General features: G+C 39.8%; 1 protein-coding gene across 1 annotated transcript; it reads right to left on the bottom strand.

Annotated features, from left to right (window-relative positions):
• Positions 1–14,195: 14,195 nt before the first annotated feature.
• Positions 14,196–17,879, bottom strand: pcdh20 (protocadherin 20). The gene is made up of 2 exons (XM_028401956.1): positions 17,726–17,879; positions 14,196–17,396 (listed from the first exon to the last, which is right to left on the bottom strand). Exons 1-2 carry the CDS (start codon positions 17,771–17,773, stop codon positions 14,775–14,777), a joined length of 2,670 nt encoding a protein of 889 aa, XP_028257757.1. The 5' UTR covers positions 17,774–17,879; the 3' UTR covers positions 14,196–14,774.
• Positions 17,880–19,831: the final 1,952 nt, after the last annotated feature.

Genomic DNA, 19,831 nt, shown 5'->3' with positions numbered 1-19,831 from the left:
ATACAATTTTAGTGATGAATAAACTAATGCAGAGCAGAAACAAACCTGCCATGTTCCATTTTTACAGTCATTAGAGTAGTTGACTATCAGTGTTCATCTTTAAATGATTACCAGGTAATCAACTCATACTTGTATGGCCACATTTTAGTTGCTACTACGTCTGACTTTTCTCCTTTTTTGTGAATAAGCTTAGGCGCACCCCATCCATAGCAAGCAGCACAAGCTCATTTGTTGTGTTCTTTGAAGCAAATCCAAAGGGTAAGACAATCTCTTCCCCCTGTAATAGAGATGGTTACACTGCAGAGATATCATTTTGCACATTACAAAAGGGACTGTACCTAGCTCTTCAAGCACTGCGCACCCTTCACTGTGCTGGCTGTTTATGGACTTGTGCGAGAGACGAGTTTTACATGTGAAGAAATAATCTCCACCTGGGCTCCAGTTTCACTCTTACCAACAGTAGGAGACAAATGGACAATGCAGCTGGGTTCAGCAGAGAGGTCACTGTGTTATTCTGTATCACCAGTCCAAAGGGTTTGCTTTATTTTCCAGCTGAGGCGCCAAGCGAACATAGATGAATAATTAACAGCTGGTAATATGGAAACCTATCCGCTAGGGAGGAACTGAAAGTGAAGCTCTTGAAAGTGTTCTAGGGGACCGACTATGACACGCCGGCCAGATGATAAAGGATTGACTTTCAATCAGACAAACAGTGATATTTTGGTACAATAATTAAGTGCATTTCTTATAAAATAGTTTGTTTTTAACTCTGTAGGCAAATCTACATTAAAAAATACGTCATGCTTTTGGTTTAACCTATCATAAGTTATCAGACTTCATAAATATGCTGTTATTGATGCTACTATTGATTATAGGGTCAACTCTCTGCAATGTCTAAACTGATAGAAAACTATAGTAAAACTGTTATATTAAGGGAATAAATAAAGGTGAATCCTGTATTTATGCAGCCATAATTGGTGCTATATTGCTTGTCCTGTGAGTAGTGTGGTATGCCTTTGTGCCTTGCATCGAGAGAAAGCTGGTACAACAGGCCAGATTATGTTTTTCCTGTTTATGTAACTCCACAGTTGAACCGATCTTGTTGGTGCTGTGATCAAAGTAAATCTAACAGCTTCATGCTTCGTGCATGTTATGCTGACAGAAAGAGACATTTCTACAGGGGGATATGATCTCAATTATTCAGTGTACTCCAAAACAATCTGAGATCATGATTGGATTTTACATGAAAGGATTTCCAGCAGGAGGAAAAATGTATCGGGGCAGTGACTGACTTTTTTTTCAGGGCTTGGCAGGTTTTAGCTCAGTCAGCTACAGTTTGATTGCATTTCCATTTATATTGGATTATGAGACAGTGGAATGATTTGTCAGTGGTTAGTGCTGTCACCTCACAGTGAAAATAGTCAAGTTTGACAAGCGTTTTCCTACTACATACAGTCCATAGGGAACTACTGACAATAAAATTGCCTATGGGGTGAATGTAACGTGTGATGGACATCAAGCAAATGCTAACATCTTTACGCTGACATTTCTATAATGCTGATGGGTATATATATGGATGTTGACCAAACATCCCCAGAGCCATATATATGACTGGCATGGTAATAAGTATTGAAGCATTGAAACAAGCTTCTGCATTGCCTTTTACAGGCCCCTTTCAACCTGCAACCTGATAACCTTCAGCAGCAGAAGGAATGCTTTTCACTCCTCGAGAGGGAACGGCCTTGTTTCCCACATTAACATCCCCCTTGCTCTGCCCCTTCGTTTCCCACCTGCCTGCCTCTCCTCATATCCCCATTCACAGCTGTTGGCCATTATCTTTCGGCTTACCTGACCCCTCACCCTCCATCTTTCCTCCATGGTACCTTTGTGGCACTGACATCTGAACCCTGAGATCCTGTTAAATGCCTTCTTTCTTATATAATTTCTACATTGGCCTCAACAAACCAAACCTTTCTCTCCCTCTTGTACATGTGGAAAAGGAGATCAGAGAGGTTACATGAAAGTGACTCACAAGCGAGCAAAGTTGGGCACTAGACTGGTGAAACAGAGGGAAACTAAGGCAGCAGTATTCTATTGGGTGCCACAGCCTGTTAGATTATTTATTTCAAAGAATACAGGTGGTACGAATATTCCTCAATGAAGTTAAGGAAGATCACTAAGTATAGGGGGGCTGACCAGCTTTGGTATGTAGAAAATCTGAAGTCAATGACCTTCATGGCATGTCAGATCATTTAAAAAGACAACCTTCCATACATCATAAGACATTTCTTTATTTGTAACTGTGGATGTGACTGAAGTCCCACTTCCACCCAGTGGGAAAAACAACAGTGGAAACAACAGTCTCCATCTCCAAAGAAATTTGATGGTCACTATCTTCTGTGATGCAAAGGAGGTGTGGATCAGCTGTCACCTGTACTGACAAGAGGATTTCTCGTCCACCAGGATGATGCTCCAGCACACATCTGCGGTGGTGATGCCATTACTATACCAGATACCATATAGGCTGTTATACAATGTTTAGACCACACAGGGTGTATACATGTACATTTTAACTGTATGATAATAAAGACAAATTATTTCTTATTAAAATACAACAACTCCAGTGGTTCCATGATCATTAAAGGAGAACGTGACAGCTTTAACTATTCTTCAAAAGAATAAATCCCAGGAATCTGTCAACATGTGACACTGAAGAGGTTTAAGTGTCTAGAAAGACTTGTTTTGCACGGTGATGGGTTACTCTCCATTTCCTTCTCACCAAAGGCTTAGGTTTGTCGCTTGCATGTGAATCTAAGCATATAAAGCCAAACCACCATCTGGTAGATGGCTACACCACTAACATGCAAAACGAGTGATTTCATGCGTGTGCTTTGTTGGAATCTCTTGCCAATGTAATTTGTATTGCAAAGTTGAGCTCTTACAAGCGAACTTATAACAGCTGGAGTGTTGGAGAGGACACAGGACGCCACCATCGCCCCCGAGCTTTGCATATGATCTAACACCCTGTTGCTGAACAGAGCAGGGACAAATGTCATATTTGAATTTGGCTTCAAGCATCATAGACTTTCTGTTTTATAAATTTTAACTTCAACATAGGAGTTGTTGAATTTCATTTTTTATCTTCTCTTCACATTAGCAAGCAATCTTATTGTTCTACATGAAATTATTCCGGAATACAACATGCCAAAAGATGTAGAACTCAAGATTCAGACTCATTTTTTAACTTTGTTACAGTTATTTTTCACCTTTCTTACTATAAAAACATAACAAAGGGTATAATTGATGAGAGGGAAGCACCTGAAATTCTTTCAACTTAGACCATGAAGTGATGTAGTCAGTCCAATTAGAAACACCACACACACACACTCATGCAACCACAGTGTTTTTCTTTTGTAAAAAAAAAAAAGAAAGTTTGGCTGAGTCCCAAACTTCTGTGTTTATTACTTGAACTGCAGTTCAAAAGCTCAACACTTAATGAGCAAGATAGGTGCTGCTTGTCAGTAGTAATGGCTGTTTTCAGTGTGCAGCAGACCATGGCTTACATGGGTCATTCCTCAAATATCCTGCCAAACATTTGTTGCCAGGCACCCCTTGTGTTACTCATAACACATGACAATATAATGGTCAAATGGGGCCAGTTAGTTCGACCGCAGACACTATTGACTTAGGGTGAATGATGAATCAGCAGCTGGTTATCGATCTTTACCATTACCACATACGAGTCCACGCAACAAAGCAAACAGTGCAGAGCACCTTTCAGTCACTTTTATGGACCCTGTCCAGCTACACCTAATGGCCACATGCCACATGAAGGAGAAGAACTATCGAGTCCAGTTAATATGGCCACCTTTGTTGTTTTATTTTTTCCATTACCACTCACACAGCACACTGCCTGTCATATTTTTTTATATATATTGATCACTGAATCTGAAGTGGTCCCAAAACAAAATGTCACAGTCATTGCAGAGCCGTAGAGCTGTGGCCGTGGCTGATTGCAGCACAGAGAATGTGTACATCTATCCACACATTGAATTCTTCAGCACATCTTAAGTTTCAAGTTGCTACTTACGTAATGTCTGGCTAATAGAGTTGGTTACGCTCTCTGTAGTTCTGACTTCAGTTCTCCAAGCAGACATAAAACCTGTTTTTGATGTCTTCAAAGAGATTTTTAAAGAGGTGAACTGCCTGTCTGACCCTCTGGCTGCTTAGAATATCAATCATATCAAAGACCAAGTCCACATCATCAAACTGTACATATAGTTGCCAGGCAAATCTTACGACACACACGGTGACAGTTTTTACTCCAGTTTGTCTTCCGTTTCTTTTGGTCAGACTTGTTTCAGTTTGTCACAGCGTAGCAGTGGTCAGGATTAACTGTAGCTGCTGATGCATGGCTCAAGCCATAAAACATTATGTTTGAAAGCCCACGTTATAATCTAGACTAGCATTTTATGGTTGGGGTGAGAGGTCAAAGCAGAGTATTTTTTCATTATGGTGTAGCAGGGCAACATTGGAAGCTGTAGGGATCTACAAATGTATTTTCAGTCTCAAAATTAGGAATCAAAACACACATTTGAAACTGCTTAAGGTTTCTGTTGTCTCTCTGCACTTCTCTCTCTGTGTCCATATGGTAGGAGCACCTTCACACAGATTACATCCAACCATTTTAGACACTGTACAAGATTAATACTTGACCGAAGATGTCAGAAAAAGGCTCTTAGACCTGTGTTATGTCTTCAGCTTCTTGTTCTCTAACTTTCCTAATTGGGTAGTTACTGTATGTTGTGGAGCTAGTGGACTGTGAAGCACAGATCTCCTTTTGACCCAGAGAGAAAGGACACTGTTTTGGGTCTTGTCTTAAAATAGTGTGAGAGAAACCAGCAGGGTAATGCTCAGCTTCATTCATGCATTCTTACTGTAGCAGGTAGCAGTACCAGTTGCAATTGTGTCCATGTTAAATGTGCATTATAATTCAACTCATGCTAACCTCAGATACTGATAATGTATATGTTCAGAATAATAGTTGGGAAAAACATTATCTCACCGTCTCCTTTACAATAATAAAAAAACAGCTCAGCAAACATCATATTTTGCACAGTTAACTGTAGACATGTTGAAGTTTCAGAATATTCTTCTACCCTGTGAATCACCCAATCATGTAATTATTGTAGGTATTAAAAAACCCTCACTGTACATCTCAAGAAGCAGCTCTGCAATCACCAAATTAGGGTCCGATGTGTCATGTGCACTCACTGTGGCTAAATTTGGCTGATGGAGTGCCTAAAATCCCCCCAAATCCTGGGATTAACCTGGAGACAACAGAGATTTGCATTGCAGTCACAAGCCATGATCAACAGAGATGACGAGCGCCATAAGGCTCTCTCTCTTCCTCTAAGAGGCTTATATATCATAGAAGGTTATTTATTTCCTTCCTGTTTCTGCTTTAAATGTATTTTATCATATAATTGTGATGTGTTGAGAAGGGCAAAGGTGATCTCTGCAAAACATAAGACGATTACCAACACATTCTATAAATGTATGTATTATACAGTAATGCTTCTGGCTACTGTACTCAATAGCTTTATAGGCATATATGAAGTCAAATTCTAGGTTGTGACTGATGGGACTGATGATACCTGGCACCGTTTTAATCAAATAATTCTGATGATGACGTTGAGTGATCTTCTTTTCGCAGGGTTGCTCTTACAGCTTCTCATCTGATTTGGCAGAGCATCAAACTGTGAAAGCAACAGCAAAGCTTATAAACTGCATGCCGTCCTTCAGATCTCTTTGCATGTGATCATACTCCTGTCTGGTCAAGAAGAACTTGGCACGCTTTGCCAATCAGAGCTGTGTAGAATTGCCAACACAGACATGCAAGGTGAATTTGAGTGTGCTCCCACTCATACTTCTAGATGCCAGGAAAATACTTTGCACTAAAAGAAGAATGTTGGACTTGTTTATTTATTCAACAATGATCTGCAGTGGGATGAATGTTGTATGCCTTTTGTGCTCCATCATCAAAGGGTAACACAACATTTGCAAATAAATCTGATTTTACTGATGATGTTAAATAAACCACTGATTAATTTTCAATAGCACAGCTCATAATTAAACTGAAATGGGAAAAACACATAAGATTTAGAAAACATTTGAGCCAAAAAACAAGTATCATTATGCATAAAACCTGGTTCAGAATAATATCCCAATAAAGGCATAAACCTGCACTAAACCATCAAGCAACAATAATGGGTTAGAAACACATATCTCTATCACTAATAATGCAGTTTTGTATGAGAAATAAAATAAAATTCTCTTTAAAGGTTAGATTTCTTTTCATCCTCTGTGTTGTTCCAGGAAGTCATAAGGTCGAGCTGAGACCTTGGGTGTGTCTAACACTAACACTTATGCTTGTGCACTTAAATGCATGTTGACTCTGTTGGCAAGGTGGTCAAGTGAGTCCTATTTTTCCAAAATACAAACACACAGTACACTTAACCTCACATCTTTCCTATTACCCATTGAAGTGGTTTTCACTTCACAATTCATCCTTCTGTTAGACTGCAGTGCCCTATATATTACTACATATAAGGTATCTGACTCAACAAATGCGTTACATATTTTATTTTTCCTACACATGAAAGTCAGCCCAAAAAAAAATCATGCAATGTCTTTCTTTAAATGTATGTGGATAACCCTATTTATAATGTGAAAACAAAATTCATTCCACGACAGGAGAGACTTGAAAAGGCAGAAAAAAATATGCTTATACCTCAGCACTGGCACTGAAAATGAGCTCTTCACCACCAAGAGATATTGGCAAAAATCCTATATCATCATTGCTGTCCATTGTGGCATCACACAAGTAAGCACTTGACTACTGTCTAAAAATACTGCAAGTGTGGGACCCAGGTGTGCTGCGCCATCTGAGCAGCCTGAGCTCAAGAGTCTACAAATCCAACCTGAAAGATCATCTCAGTCTTCTCATGGCCTGCCTGCTGACATTGTTCTCTGTCAGTCATATGTGTTTTTCATTAAACGCCCTCTAACATCCCATATTAATCACAGGCGGTGCACGCACTATTGATCGTCATATGTTTACAACACTTTGCATTGTTTAAGAACCGCCTGGCCTTCTTTTGTGACTCTTGACAGGGGCGTATGCTGTTCAAGCATGTGACATATGGCTTCTATGTTTGGCCACTATATATTATGTTTGCTGGAAGAGGTGATGAGTAAATGTAATCCTCCCTGCAAATGAATAATACTTAAACTGGTTCAGCCTGAATCAATACAAAGAGTTTTTTACCCTACTACTAATACTTAAAGTGACTTGACAAGCCACTTTAAGTATTTTTCTTTTGTTGTGGTGTAAATAATGAACGAGAGTAGCTGAGGCTCAAGTAGAATATAGATTTGTTTGAACTGCTGCCATATGGCATATCCTAGTTTAAGGTTAAACAAGTCATGTGATAGGCTCTTATTTCTTAATATCTGGGCTGTTTCTTGTACTTTCACTGCACTCCCACTTGTCTTCTAATTTCATTCACTTTCTATACTCCAAACAGAAACAACAAGTTGACTGCTGAGGAATTATTGTGTTTCTTTTTCCATTTCCAGTTACCAACTCTTACTGTTTTGGTGCAAGTTAGATCAGCCCACAGGCAGATTGTATAGTATAGAGCACCTGTTTTTGTGAATGCATAATTCTACCTCTGCTCACATTTCCAAACACGTCATGCCTTTTAAATGATCACCTAGGAGATCAGTAATCTGCATCAATCAACAAGAGCAAATGAGAGAAATGAAGATCACCTGTTTTTCCTCCCCTGAAGAAAAAAAAACCTGCTGCACATTTTATTTACCAAATTAGGTGGGCAGACTTAGTTCCCCTTGACAGAAGAAACAGCTTCCTGAAATGCATGAGTGGATGATATGGGCTGATATTAACAAGAACACTCTCTGTTTATAGCCGTTTGCTTGTCTTTTCCAGGAGTGGAAGAAAGAAGACTTTATTTGAGCCATAATAAACTCACCACTCACTCAGTCTCCATTACCATGAATGGAAAACTGCATCATCTAATGCTTTTCTTCTCTCCTAATTTTACATTGAACTTTTCCCCACACATGGAAGTAAACAGAATCAATAGAATGTTTAAAATCGTGTCACATTGCAGCTCTGACCAGCCCCATGAGAGAATTGATTAGGTGCTAAGTGCTTCAACAAACATTTTGGGTTAATTTGAACCGAAAAATATTTTATTACTACTACAAGGAGGGAAGGAGAACCCAATACAGCAGACAGTGATGGTGACAGATAGATGGGCAGAGCAGCACAGTTTGTGGTGGCAGCCTGGGCTCAGCATGCACAGCTGGAGGACATGAAGTTTGATAGCTCTGCTCATCTCCAGGGTTCAGAGCCTGTCACACTAATGCTACACATCCTGTACATTACAGACACTAATCCCATCTTCCATGACATTCCATGCATCCTGACACTCAGAAGATGACATATAACTGAATAAACAGGAGAAACTACTTCATGACTGACAAGGATTAGACTCTTCTTGATTGACACACCCATGATCCCACAGGAGAGCCTGTACACAATAGGACGACCGCTTATGTTCTTTACAAAAGATAAAATAAAGATGAAAGTAAAAATATAAGAAATGCCATGCAAGTGTGTTGTGTCTCCCTGGCTTCTCATAAAGGAAATGTGTGTGCAACATGTGCATGTGTTTTGCTTTATAATAGGATGGTGATCAACCTGAACTAGGTGTGTGTCATTCATTAAAAAGACACCTCCCTCTGGCTGGTGTCTCCAATTTTAATAGCTACACCTGCACATCATAAAAGTAACACACAACTCTAAGTCAAAGTGCATGTTTATTGAAGTGTGACAACGTTTTGCAAACAAAAAAATATCACCTTATAAAATGTCAAAATAACATATAAATACAGATATAAGTAAAAAAGGCCAGACAGTCTGAAAAAAACAACAAAAACAAGGAAGGAAAAAAAATGAACTGATGACATGAACATGTCAGTGTGTTTTGGATTAGTTCAAAAGAATGCAGTCCCTAAATCTCTCACTAAGAAAACAGAGCAGCAGAGGCCTCATGGTTACTGCTGTTGTTAAGAGGACAAATTAAGTTCAACAACAGCACACACTGGTTAGAATGCAAAAACAAAGTGCTCAGTTTTATTAAGTAATGAATCCGTTTGAGCTAAATAAAATATTAAGACTTAAATTTACAAATGAAATTATTACTATTTTCTTCTCCCTGCTGTTTATTTGAGCGTCCATTTAGCTGTGTTCCAAATCAGCCTGGAGGATGGAGAATGCAGAATTGGCTGAGAGGGGAGACAGTGGTTTGTATATCTAAGCGCTCTTTGAAAATATTGATACTGATGATCCAGCTGGCCTCTTAGTCGGCCAACCAGAGACTTTTATTTCATTAAAAATTCACTACTTGTTAGTTCGCTCTCTGTTAGAAATCTGTTTGCTGCTCCAATTAAACGCACACATCCACAGGCAAGTGGGAAGTGCTTCGTTTAGGAAGAAGATGTTATCTTCACAACAATAAAAATACAATTTTGTAAAATAAAGAGAGAAAGAGAAGCTTTCATAAATGTGGTGTGGAAAGGAGCTGAGGCTGTTTATTTTTTCTTTTCACCAACAAACCCTTTCCAGTTCAGCTGCTTTTGTTTTGTATTTGAAAACAATGTGCTGCATATTCATTTTGTTTCCTCACTCCTATCAAATTCTCTCGAGACGTTGAGCAGAAAACCAGAGCTTACAACTTCCGGAACAAGCACTGGAACGTATCCAGGCAAAACAGGTTTGTCCTGAAGCAGTTGTTCTATTGTTCAACAATACACACAGGTCAACAAATTATCATTCTCAACTCTAACCGGATAATTGGTTTTGTGACCCCCCCCCCCCCCCCACCCCCTCAATTACACACGGTAAGTGACGCCAAGGGAAGAACAACATTCCACAGGTGCAGCCAATCATGTCTGGAAAATACATTTCAACATTTAAAACATGAACGAGGTGAAAAGTTACTGTTGATTCTAAAATATTGAAAAAATATGTGGCAATAAAACTGCTACTGACATCACTTTTTGTGAAAAATATTTATTTAACAGTATACTAAACAGTCTAATGCATGTCATTAAATCCTTGTTGCTGCCTTTGAGTCTATTGTTTTATTCTTTATCGGAAAAGACTAAAGAAAAAGACAATATGCACATTATCAAGAAATGAATGAGTTAGCCTAGATGCTACAGATGGCTTTAAAAAAGAATTTCACAAAATGTTAAAACTCATGTATAATAACTGACATGTGCTTTGTTGTTGTTGTTGTTGTTGTTGTTGTTGTTGTTGTTGTTTTCACCTTTCAGGAACATAAACAACACTCCCCAAATGAACTGCCTCAGGGTCAGGCTGGGGAATAAATAAATACAGTGGCAGGACAGGATGGTATTAAATTGTTAGCAGTTGTGAGAAAAAAAATAAGTTGCTCAGAAATAAATTGCCTGAGTTAATTCCCTGGAAGCCCCTCCGTGTTTTGCCAGGATGAAACTGGATGAAAAGTGAGAGAAAAACAGGGACGGAGGAATAAAGGAAATTAGTAACGTAATCTGCAGCAGGATCAAAAGAGTGCGATTGGATTATATTTTGTTGCATCACAGCAAATGAAAGATGTTTTAGATCAAAGGCAGTGATTTTTTCAGTGGGAGAATATGAAGATGCATTATTGAAGATTGAACAAAGTGTGTGTGTGTGGTAGGGGGGTGTATTTGATGTCATAACTTGGGAAATGTAGCCTCTTCTATTCAGCCAGCCTGTGTAACCTAACCTGGGCCTCTCATTGTGTCTTTATTTGTTTGATTTCAAGGCAGGGACATTACAATAAAGCCAATCTGGAAATGGGATCAGGTTGTGACTGATGGTAATTACTTGCTGTCTACACCATTAAGAATTTAATGTAATTTCAGATAGACTTTCCTGGAAGGGGGGGGGGGTGGGGGTGAGGTTGGAGAGAGAGAGAGAAATAGAGCGAGAAAGAGAGAGAGGTTGGATGTTGGATTGGTAATGGTTAAGCTGTGTGTCAATACTGTTTATGAAGAAAAATATTGGACAGATTTGGACACTTGACTTACCAAAATGCAGCCTTATGTATGATTAGAGTCCTCACATCTCCTGAGAATTATGTCCTCTTGTACATATTTCTAAGAACAGAAAACTAATTCCCTGGTCCACAAAGAGTTCAGGAACCCCACCAAAAGACCTCTCTACCCGCCTCTGAAGATACTGTCAACAGGATTACTGCTGGAGGTGATCAGTCATGTAGAAAAGCTGTGGAGTGTCTCGGTCACGGGTGACCCCATTTTCCAGCTGTTTCTGGTCATGTAAAATCCAGAGCAGGATTCGCATAATGAGATGAGATATCGAAGCGACCCGCTGAAGGTTAAAAACAATTAAGTTGAGGTTAGAGGTCCTTTAGAGGATCATGTCAGATGCAGGAATCTATAGATCAAATTGCCATTTGATACTGTACAGTAAGGACACTGACCGCAGGACAAATTGCTGCTGACGCAAGCAGCAGATCTGTATGCCGCATGTGGATTTTTACACCATTTAATGTCATTGATGCAACTTAGATTTTGCAAAGACAAACATTTGTCCAAGACTTTGTAAGAAAGTGTCTACAGTAATGATATTTTTGTTCCTGGATAACACCAAAAATGTCGATGACTCATCCTGCACTTGTGTGGATGCTAATTTTTTGTCCAGTCAAATTCAGCCGACAGCAGTGGTGGGCAGTGCCAGTTCAGTCAACTGCAGCTATCCAATCAGAGCAGACTGAGTTACCTTGCTAGCCCCCTGGTGTTTTTTTTTTTTTTACAAATATAATAGCACTCAGTGGTTTCATGGGGACTTATTGATTCTTCTGTGTTTTTTGCTGAATACCAGAATAAAATAAAAACACATGAGCAGAAGTTACTCCTGTTATTTTGTCCACCCACCGTGCCTGATAAAATAAAGACCACCCGAATAATCAATAAACTACAAAAAGCATATTATTCTAAGAACTGAGATGTCATAATCAAACCTGACCATTTTTAACACGAACCAGTGTTTGTTATTGCACACATGAGTACACTCTATCAGTATAACAGATGGATTCAAGCCATATAACCCTAAAGGGCTTGCATGGCTGCTTCCTGTCTCAACATGCGGTGGGAAAATGACTGAATTCTGAGAGTCAGTGTAGGTGAGAGAGACATGAATGAAATAAGACCTCCGTTGTTATTGCAGCCATTAATCATATACAGTAAAAAATGTTTAAAATTGTGCAGGAACTGTCTCATATTCTGTGTCACTTGGCTGCAAAAGGACCAGCGGTCGGGCAGCTGACTTAGTTACTGTAAGCAGATATGGAATGGATCACCAAGTTATTGATTGGATATTGATTCTGCGTGATAAATGTAGAGATTTGATTATGACAAACAGCACCTGGCGTCTCAAGGGTGTGCAGGATTTGGACACGTTCTTATATTTTATGAGACATTTCTTGGACACTTTCCTGCTCAGTGAAAGCTTATAGCATTCACAAATATGCTATATCACTGGATAAAATATAATGCCACATTGTGACATGCTAATAATAGCTAAACAGATCAAATTCATGCACAGATTTTTTTTTATTACCAGCTGCACACATAAGACACATTGAAGGGTTTGCTCTATTCATTTTAATGTGCATGCCTGGAAACTATAATGGCCTTTTTACCCTGTGCAAGACATCAACTACGTTACGTGTTTGTATTGTAAATCAGCAGCACTAGACAGGTCTACTAGTTTCAGAATACAAAGCAGATGAAATAATGCCTTGACTTTACATCACAAAGCCTTAACTTAAAACACCTCTACTTGCACATCCAGCATGCCTGTATATCATCTTTCAGCCTGTTTGTGTGATGCACAGTTTAGCCAGAGGTGATTACTGAGGATTACACTGAGCTGTTTTAGCTCCTGATGTGCTCTGTGCTTACATGAGATGCCTCTGTCCTGGTGCTAACTTGAGAATCTGCATGTGTGAATACATTCTCAGCACAGGTTTGATTGCATGTTTTGCTACAAGTGCCAAACCCAAACAGGTTCACATAATACAGCAGAGTTCCTTGCTTGGGAGTGTGCATAACTACATGTACCGTAATACCAAAGCCTTTCTGTCTACACAACATTCTTTAGCATACATACAACACAAACAAGAGCAAGACAGAGAAAAACAAACATCTGCTTTGTAAAGCTCTTATAGGCTCATCTGTTAGAAGAGAAAGTGTCAAAACCACTTTCACAATTTTCAGGGTTACATTTCACAAAGTGGCAGCAGTAGCTAGACCGCAGTGATTGTCAGTCCCACTCCAAGGGTGAGAAATGTTGATTTGTTTCCTCACACATCGCAAACAAGAGCAGCGGCTGCTCAGTGTTTGCCTCTCCAAGTGTGAGTCTGGGTGTTACCTCAGCAGCTCTGACCTACACGGGTGATGAAACCAACACAACAGGATCTCTGGCTTCTGATCTTTCACTGTTTCATGTAATTTGAATGTGGTGAGTTACAGTGCCGCATTAATCTGCAGAGCAGATTCGATACTTGACTGCAGTTTACAGTCAAAAACTTCAAATCATGACATGAAGGTGTGCTTGCTTACTCAAATTTTAGAGTCAATTACAATTGTTATAATTCAAAACATGGATTGGTTTTCTGAACAAACATCATACATTTGTCTGTGCATGTAAAACCTGCCAACCAATCAGAAGCTGGAAGAACTGACACATGACAAAAAACTCGTTATACACACAAATACTTAAAAAATGAGTAGGTGATATCAGAACACAATAACAGCCGAAGTATTATAAAAATAGAGTTCTTTAATAGTTACTTTTCTGTCACAAACACTTGCATGTTTTCACAGACACATTGAAATGCTGTTTAAGTAACTTGATGAATATGTGGACACAATTCCAATTATTCAGTGTCATAAAAATATATGACTCCTTGCTGTGTTGGGATGCTATTTAAATATTTTACATGTATGCATCATTAATATTGGAATCCCCCCCCCCCCCCTGTAGCTTTCTAGTATTAGCTCACACTCACTTATTAGTCTGTAACAAATGCAGATGTGAGAAACTACCAAAAGCTCTGGAAAAAGAAGAATTCTTCTTTTGGGTCTATTTTCAGGTTCACTGAAAATATATATATATATCCACAGTGTTTATCCAAAACAGTCCAGTCTTTTATTTGTATTAATGGTTTACTTTATAAATATAGCTTTAAAATATTTTTTTAACTGAAAATATTTATATTTCCAAGTGTAATCAAAGATATTCAATGGGATTTTCAATTAGAACAATGAAGCATTCTTGTGTCTTTCCTCCTCCTCGTGCTGATGCAAAAGTTTTATATAAAGCTCTAAAATATTTTGTACAATATTTACATACAGTAGGAACTTCATTGAGTTGCTCTTATCGCTTTGTAGTAATGCTGATATCTCATTTTAATGCCAATAGTTTTATCACACTTCACACATTTTGAGATTTTAAAAAATCACAATACAGATAATAACAATCACATAATGAAAGCAAAAAGAGCAACTTGTGTGAGTTTTGTAAACATTAATGTAAACAGTGGATTGTTTTTTGTTTGTTTTTTGGATGCATGGACAGCTGAATATCAGATGTTCGATATCTGCCTGAGCTTCCTGTTCACAGCATGCATTGAGTCATTTTTCATTTTTAATGGTATTTCCACTTCAGATCTTTTTTTCCGGTTCTTTTTAAACCTCTTACAGCATATATAAGATGTCAGAGTGACTACCAAGAAGAAGAGCCCCAGACACGTCACCGAAAGGGCAATGAGGACAGGCCGACAGGGGAACAGCTCATACCTCTCAGGCCCTTCTGTCATCTGGCCAATGTACCAGGGCTTCTCCTCTACCTCGATGTCAGCCTCTCTGGTCAGCAGGCTTTGGATGTAACTCTCGTTACTGACTGTTTCATTGACAAAGAAGTTAACCATGACTGTTGAATAAAGTGGTTCTGGATGGCCATGATCACTGACCTTCACCAGGAGGCTGTAGAGACCCCTGTTGCTGAGTTCCCTCTTTAATGTGATATTTCCTGTCTCAGGGTCAATGGCAAACGACCCCGGCTCACCACCTTTCCTTTTTATGATACTATAGGCTATCACAGCATTCATGCCTGTATCTTTATCAACAGCATACACCTCTGTGATTGATGTTCCAGGTACAGTACTGGGTAGCACTAGCATGTAAGACTGATTGGACTGGGGGAAGAGGACGATCGGTGGGTTGTCATTTACATCCAACAACAGCACGGTCACCATGGTAACAGAGGACAGTGCAGGCTCCCCGCCGTCAGCAGCCTCAATCCACAGCTGATATGTCCCTTGCTGCTCGCGGTCCAGTGGCGTCTTGGCCCTCAGCGCCCCTCGGCCTGTGTCTATCATGAAGATGTCGCTGCCATTGAGGATGGAAAGAGCCACCCAGCCATTTTTTCCAGCATCAGCATCTGTCACAGAGAGCACACCAATCTCACCGTACCCCGGGAAGTTCTCAGGCACAAAGAAAGTAAAGTCCTTGTTGATGAAACGTGGACTGTTGTCATTTCGGTCCTGCACAGTCAGCACCACTGTTGCGATTGACTCCCTTCTGGGTGTCCCCTGATCCACTGCTCTCACTATGAACCGGTAAGTCTCTTTCTCTTCACGGTCCAGCGATGTAGTCACAGTCAGGACGCCTGTAACACGATCCACAACAAAGATCCCAGGGGCATCACCTCCAAGGAGATAGATGACTTCACCTCTGCTTTCACTGTCCTGATCTGAGGCTTGCAGCTGGGTCAGAAAGGTGTTTGGAGGATTGTTTTCCTCCACTGATATTTCCACCAAAGACTGCTGAAAGACAGGCGCGTTATCATTCTCATCCAAAACCTGCACCTTAAGGAAAGTCTTAATGACAAGCCCTTGTGTATTCTCAGCAACCACAATTAGCTCATACTCCTGTGTCTTCTCATAGTCCAAAGGTTCTGTAGTCTCCAGAAGGTATTCGTTTTTGAACAACTGATAGGGACTGAGCCTAAAGGGACCCGGTCCTTCCAAATGACAGTCCACCCTCTGGTTCTTACCAATGTTTTTAACAGTAAAAAAGACAATAGGAGAAAAAGCTGGCTCAGACTCCTTAATTGTCACCACCCCGTCCTTTTCTGGTGCAATATACCGGGGTACGACAGCGGGAGGTCCACTGAAAACTTTGATGATGTGGACAGTAACAGTGGCAACAGCAGGAATACAGCCAGGTCCATTAGCAAGAACAGTCAGTTTGTAAAATGTGGCCGTGCCAGTGTCTATTTTCCCTGCTAGCTTGATCACTCCTGTGATTCTGTCCAAATGGAACAAGCTCCTAGTGTCCCTTGGCACACGTTCACTGTAAGCATAGCTGATCTGAGCATTAGCACCAAGGTCAGGGTCAAAAGCATGCAGGCGGGCCAAATGTGCCCCTTTGGTGGTATTCCCATGCAGAGTGACATTAATTTGTGAGTCTGTGAATTGGGGGCAGTTATCATTCACATCTGTGATGATGATTTTTAAAGTAGCTGCGCCGAGCAGAGGAGGCGTCCCTCCATCCTCTGCAATAATATCCGTAATGTATTCAGCCTGTGTCTCTCTGTCCAGAGCCTCTGTCACAATGAGGAAAGGCGTTAGCTCGCCTCCCTCATTTTCCTCCACATCCAGCGTGAACACGCCAAAGTCGTTAACCAGCCAGTAGGTCTGCACTCCATGGAGGCCGAGGTCCGGGTCAAGTGCAGACTGCTCCACTGCATAGCGAGCATTGACTGGTGTGTTCTCTGGGACCGACAAGCAGATCTCATCCGTGGGGAACTTTGGCCTGTTGTCGTTTACATCCTCAATTAAGATCTTAACTTTGACAAGCTGAAAGTACTGCTGTGGCAACACAAACACATCCAGTGAGAGGACACATCCCTTCCTCTCCGAGTTATCAGGACAGAGGATCTCCCTGTCAATCTCCGTAGCAGATGTGTAAAGCTCCCCGGTGGTAATATTTAGGTTCACATACTGTTCACTGACCTGGTTTTGTGGGAGATTGAATAAAAGTGGGGGCTCAACAGTAAAATCCAAATTTAAGTCTACTCCAATGGCCCCTATGAAGGTCCCCCTGGGTAATCCCTCTTTTATCTTATAGATGAGCTCTTTTGCTTGGCTGAAATTTGCTAAACACGGAAAGGGGGTGGTGTAAAGCAAGAGGATGCACAATCCCTGTAACACAAAATAATTAAAGATGATTTATAAAATAGAGTTTGTCTGCTGTGTATCACATTTGTGGATTTTTGTTTTGTTTTGTTATTAGTTACAGAAACTTCCAACAATGATGTGAACTGTAATTATAACAAATAGTCCTTGTAGTATTTAAATTATTCCATACAGATTTTTTAGGAGCTTTAATTATTTACACAAGTTTAAATAACAGTATGAAGGATTAGGGGCCTAATTATGTCTCTGCTTTATGAATATTAATTAGTATTTAAATGAAAATAAAGGTTCTCATAGTTGTGAATTCTGCCTTTTAAAGAAATGATAAAACTTACCCATATTCCTTCTCTTTTCCTAAGGCTGAGGTGTCTGCTGTTGAACATGTTTATGTCCTGTATTCCAGCACTTTCCACTTATAGCAGGAAGAGTGGCAGCCTAAGTAGCGCAGGCATTTTGGGCGTTGAGCTGTGCAGACCTCTGCTAAGTGCTATGCCTTATTTCTATCTGACTTGAACAAGTCATTCATCCCCCTGCTCTGCCTTAGGACACTCCCACCGTATGCAAATCAGTCCCTCATGTTAACCAATGAGAGACAGTGGCCAATGGGAAATCACAGATTCCTTGCATGCATGCTCATCAAAGCGCACCGTCACACAAAACTTCACCCTCTACACAGACACGCACCCGTGTAGTCACAACTGACAGCATACCTTGTATTCCTGTGGCAGGAGTGAAATCATATAAATATAAACTGAGCTCATAATGAGACTATGTAACATGTAAATTATCCACAGCACAGAGATTACTGTAATCCAGCGGTTACAGCAGATAAAAATTAAGATTTACAGAATTTTAATGAAGCAAGCTTATAATAATAGAATAATGTTAAATAAAAATATGTCTAGAAACATTGTTTTATGAATATATCTTTTACTGTTGATAAAGGTAATAACCACTGCAGCCATAACAAAATAATAAACTTAATTCATGTTTGACATCTTCATACATACATCAAATCAGAACAAAAACATATGAAAATATAATAAACAAAGCCTGCAAAGAGGTTCTTGGCATCATAACTGGTGCTATGGTCCGGCGCTGGATTGAGCCTTTAACTAAATCAAGCCCCTAATCCCCATGTGTTCTAAATGCCGGGCCAGCTGTTTGCTGGGATTGGAAGCATACTGCTCAGAGAAATTGAGTGATTGAAGTTCTCTGGGAAAGGGCAGATTGAGACAGTCGCACACACTCAGTTTGTCTCATGTATGCCATCACCGCTCATGGTGGATGGAGCTAAACTTAATCGAAGTAATATCGCAAGTATTAGGAGAAATCAATACATGATATGTTGAGTTGGCACTGAAGGATGTGTGATTCTGGATTTATTTCAAAACACCAACAATAAAAAGTTTACAGGCTGTTGTCAGCTTTACATTATTTACGTTGTGGCAGTTATGTTACAAGAAACTGAACACAGAGGCCAGTGATGCTATATGTCTGTCAACCTGATACTCTGACCTCTGGGTTTGTTCGTCTCCACTCACTGACTCGACCTTTAAACTCATCTCAGGAACACAAGAAACCAACAGAGGCAAACATAAATTATTATTCTCCCACCCACAAGTAGTTAAATAAAAAATAATGACTGGTACTATTTTTAATTTTTCTCTCAATCCACCTTATGAATATAAAAGGTCATTAGGTCCTGTCTGAATCCATTCATTTTCTTGAAATTGGGATGAACATATCCACAGCCCATGAGGCGCATTGTGTTTGCTCTGCTCTAACGCCACACACACTACAGTATGTTTAAACTACTACAAAATGTCAAATGAGGCAAGAGGCCAAGGAAAAGAGGCTGTAATACTTTGGTCTTAATTACATCATTTGCTGCTGTGAGGCTCTGTGTGAGATGAGACTGTGTAATCTTTGCACAGATTTCCAAACAGATGTCCTGTTAACCTTGGTCTTTTCATTTAATCAAAGGCCTGCTAAGCTATCTTGATAGCTACGAGACAGCTTCGTGGCTGTTAAGTAAGATGGATATGACCACACAAAAGTGTTGCATCAGGAGGTAGAACAGCATGAAAATGTGCTGCTGCAGTCAAACTGTTTCTATCTATCTATCTATCTATCTATCTATCTATCTATCTATCTATCTATCTATCTATCTATCTATCTATCTATCTATCTATCTATCTATCTATCTATCTATCTATCTATTCTACAAAACTATACGAAATTAAATGGAACTGAGTGAGAGGATAAAGAAAACTTTCAGAATTAACATCTGCTGGGCTGAAAGGCAAAGCTACACTTAGTCAAAGTAACATCTGGATATGCCCGAGTCATTGTGCTAACAAATGCTGTGGACAGACGAAGTTAAAATTGAGCTCTGTGCATATAAAAGTTTGGAGGAAAAATAGCACCATTTGATGAAA

Source organism: Parambassis ranga, chromosome 3 (assembly GCF_900634625.1).
Source record: "Parambassis ranga chromosome 3, fParRan2.1, whole genome shotgun sequence".
Taxonomy (NCBI): domain Eukaryota; kingdom Metazoa; phylum Chordata; class Actinopteri; family Ambassidae; genus Parambassis; species Parambassis ranga.
The sequence above is the reverse complement of the archived record's forward strand: the minus strand, read 5'-3'. Positions and strand labels throughout refer to the sequence as shown.

What these genes read in the sequence shown, in the direction of transcription:
- pcdh20 (XM_028401956.1), bottom strand. Translation starts at nt 17,773, where the DNA reads ATGTTCAACAGCAGACACCTCAGCCTTAGGAAAAGAGAAGGAATATGG. An exon ending in GGAAAAGAGAAGGAATATGG is followed by an intron (nt 17,397 to 17,725) that starts GTAAGTTTTATC and finishes TTTGTGTTACAG; the next exon opens with GGATTGTGCATCCTCTTGCT.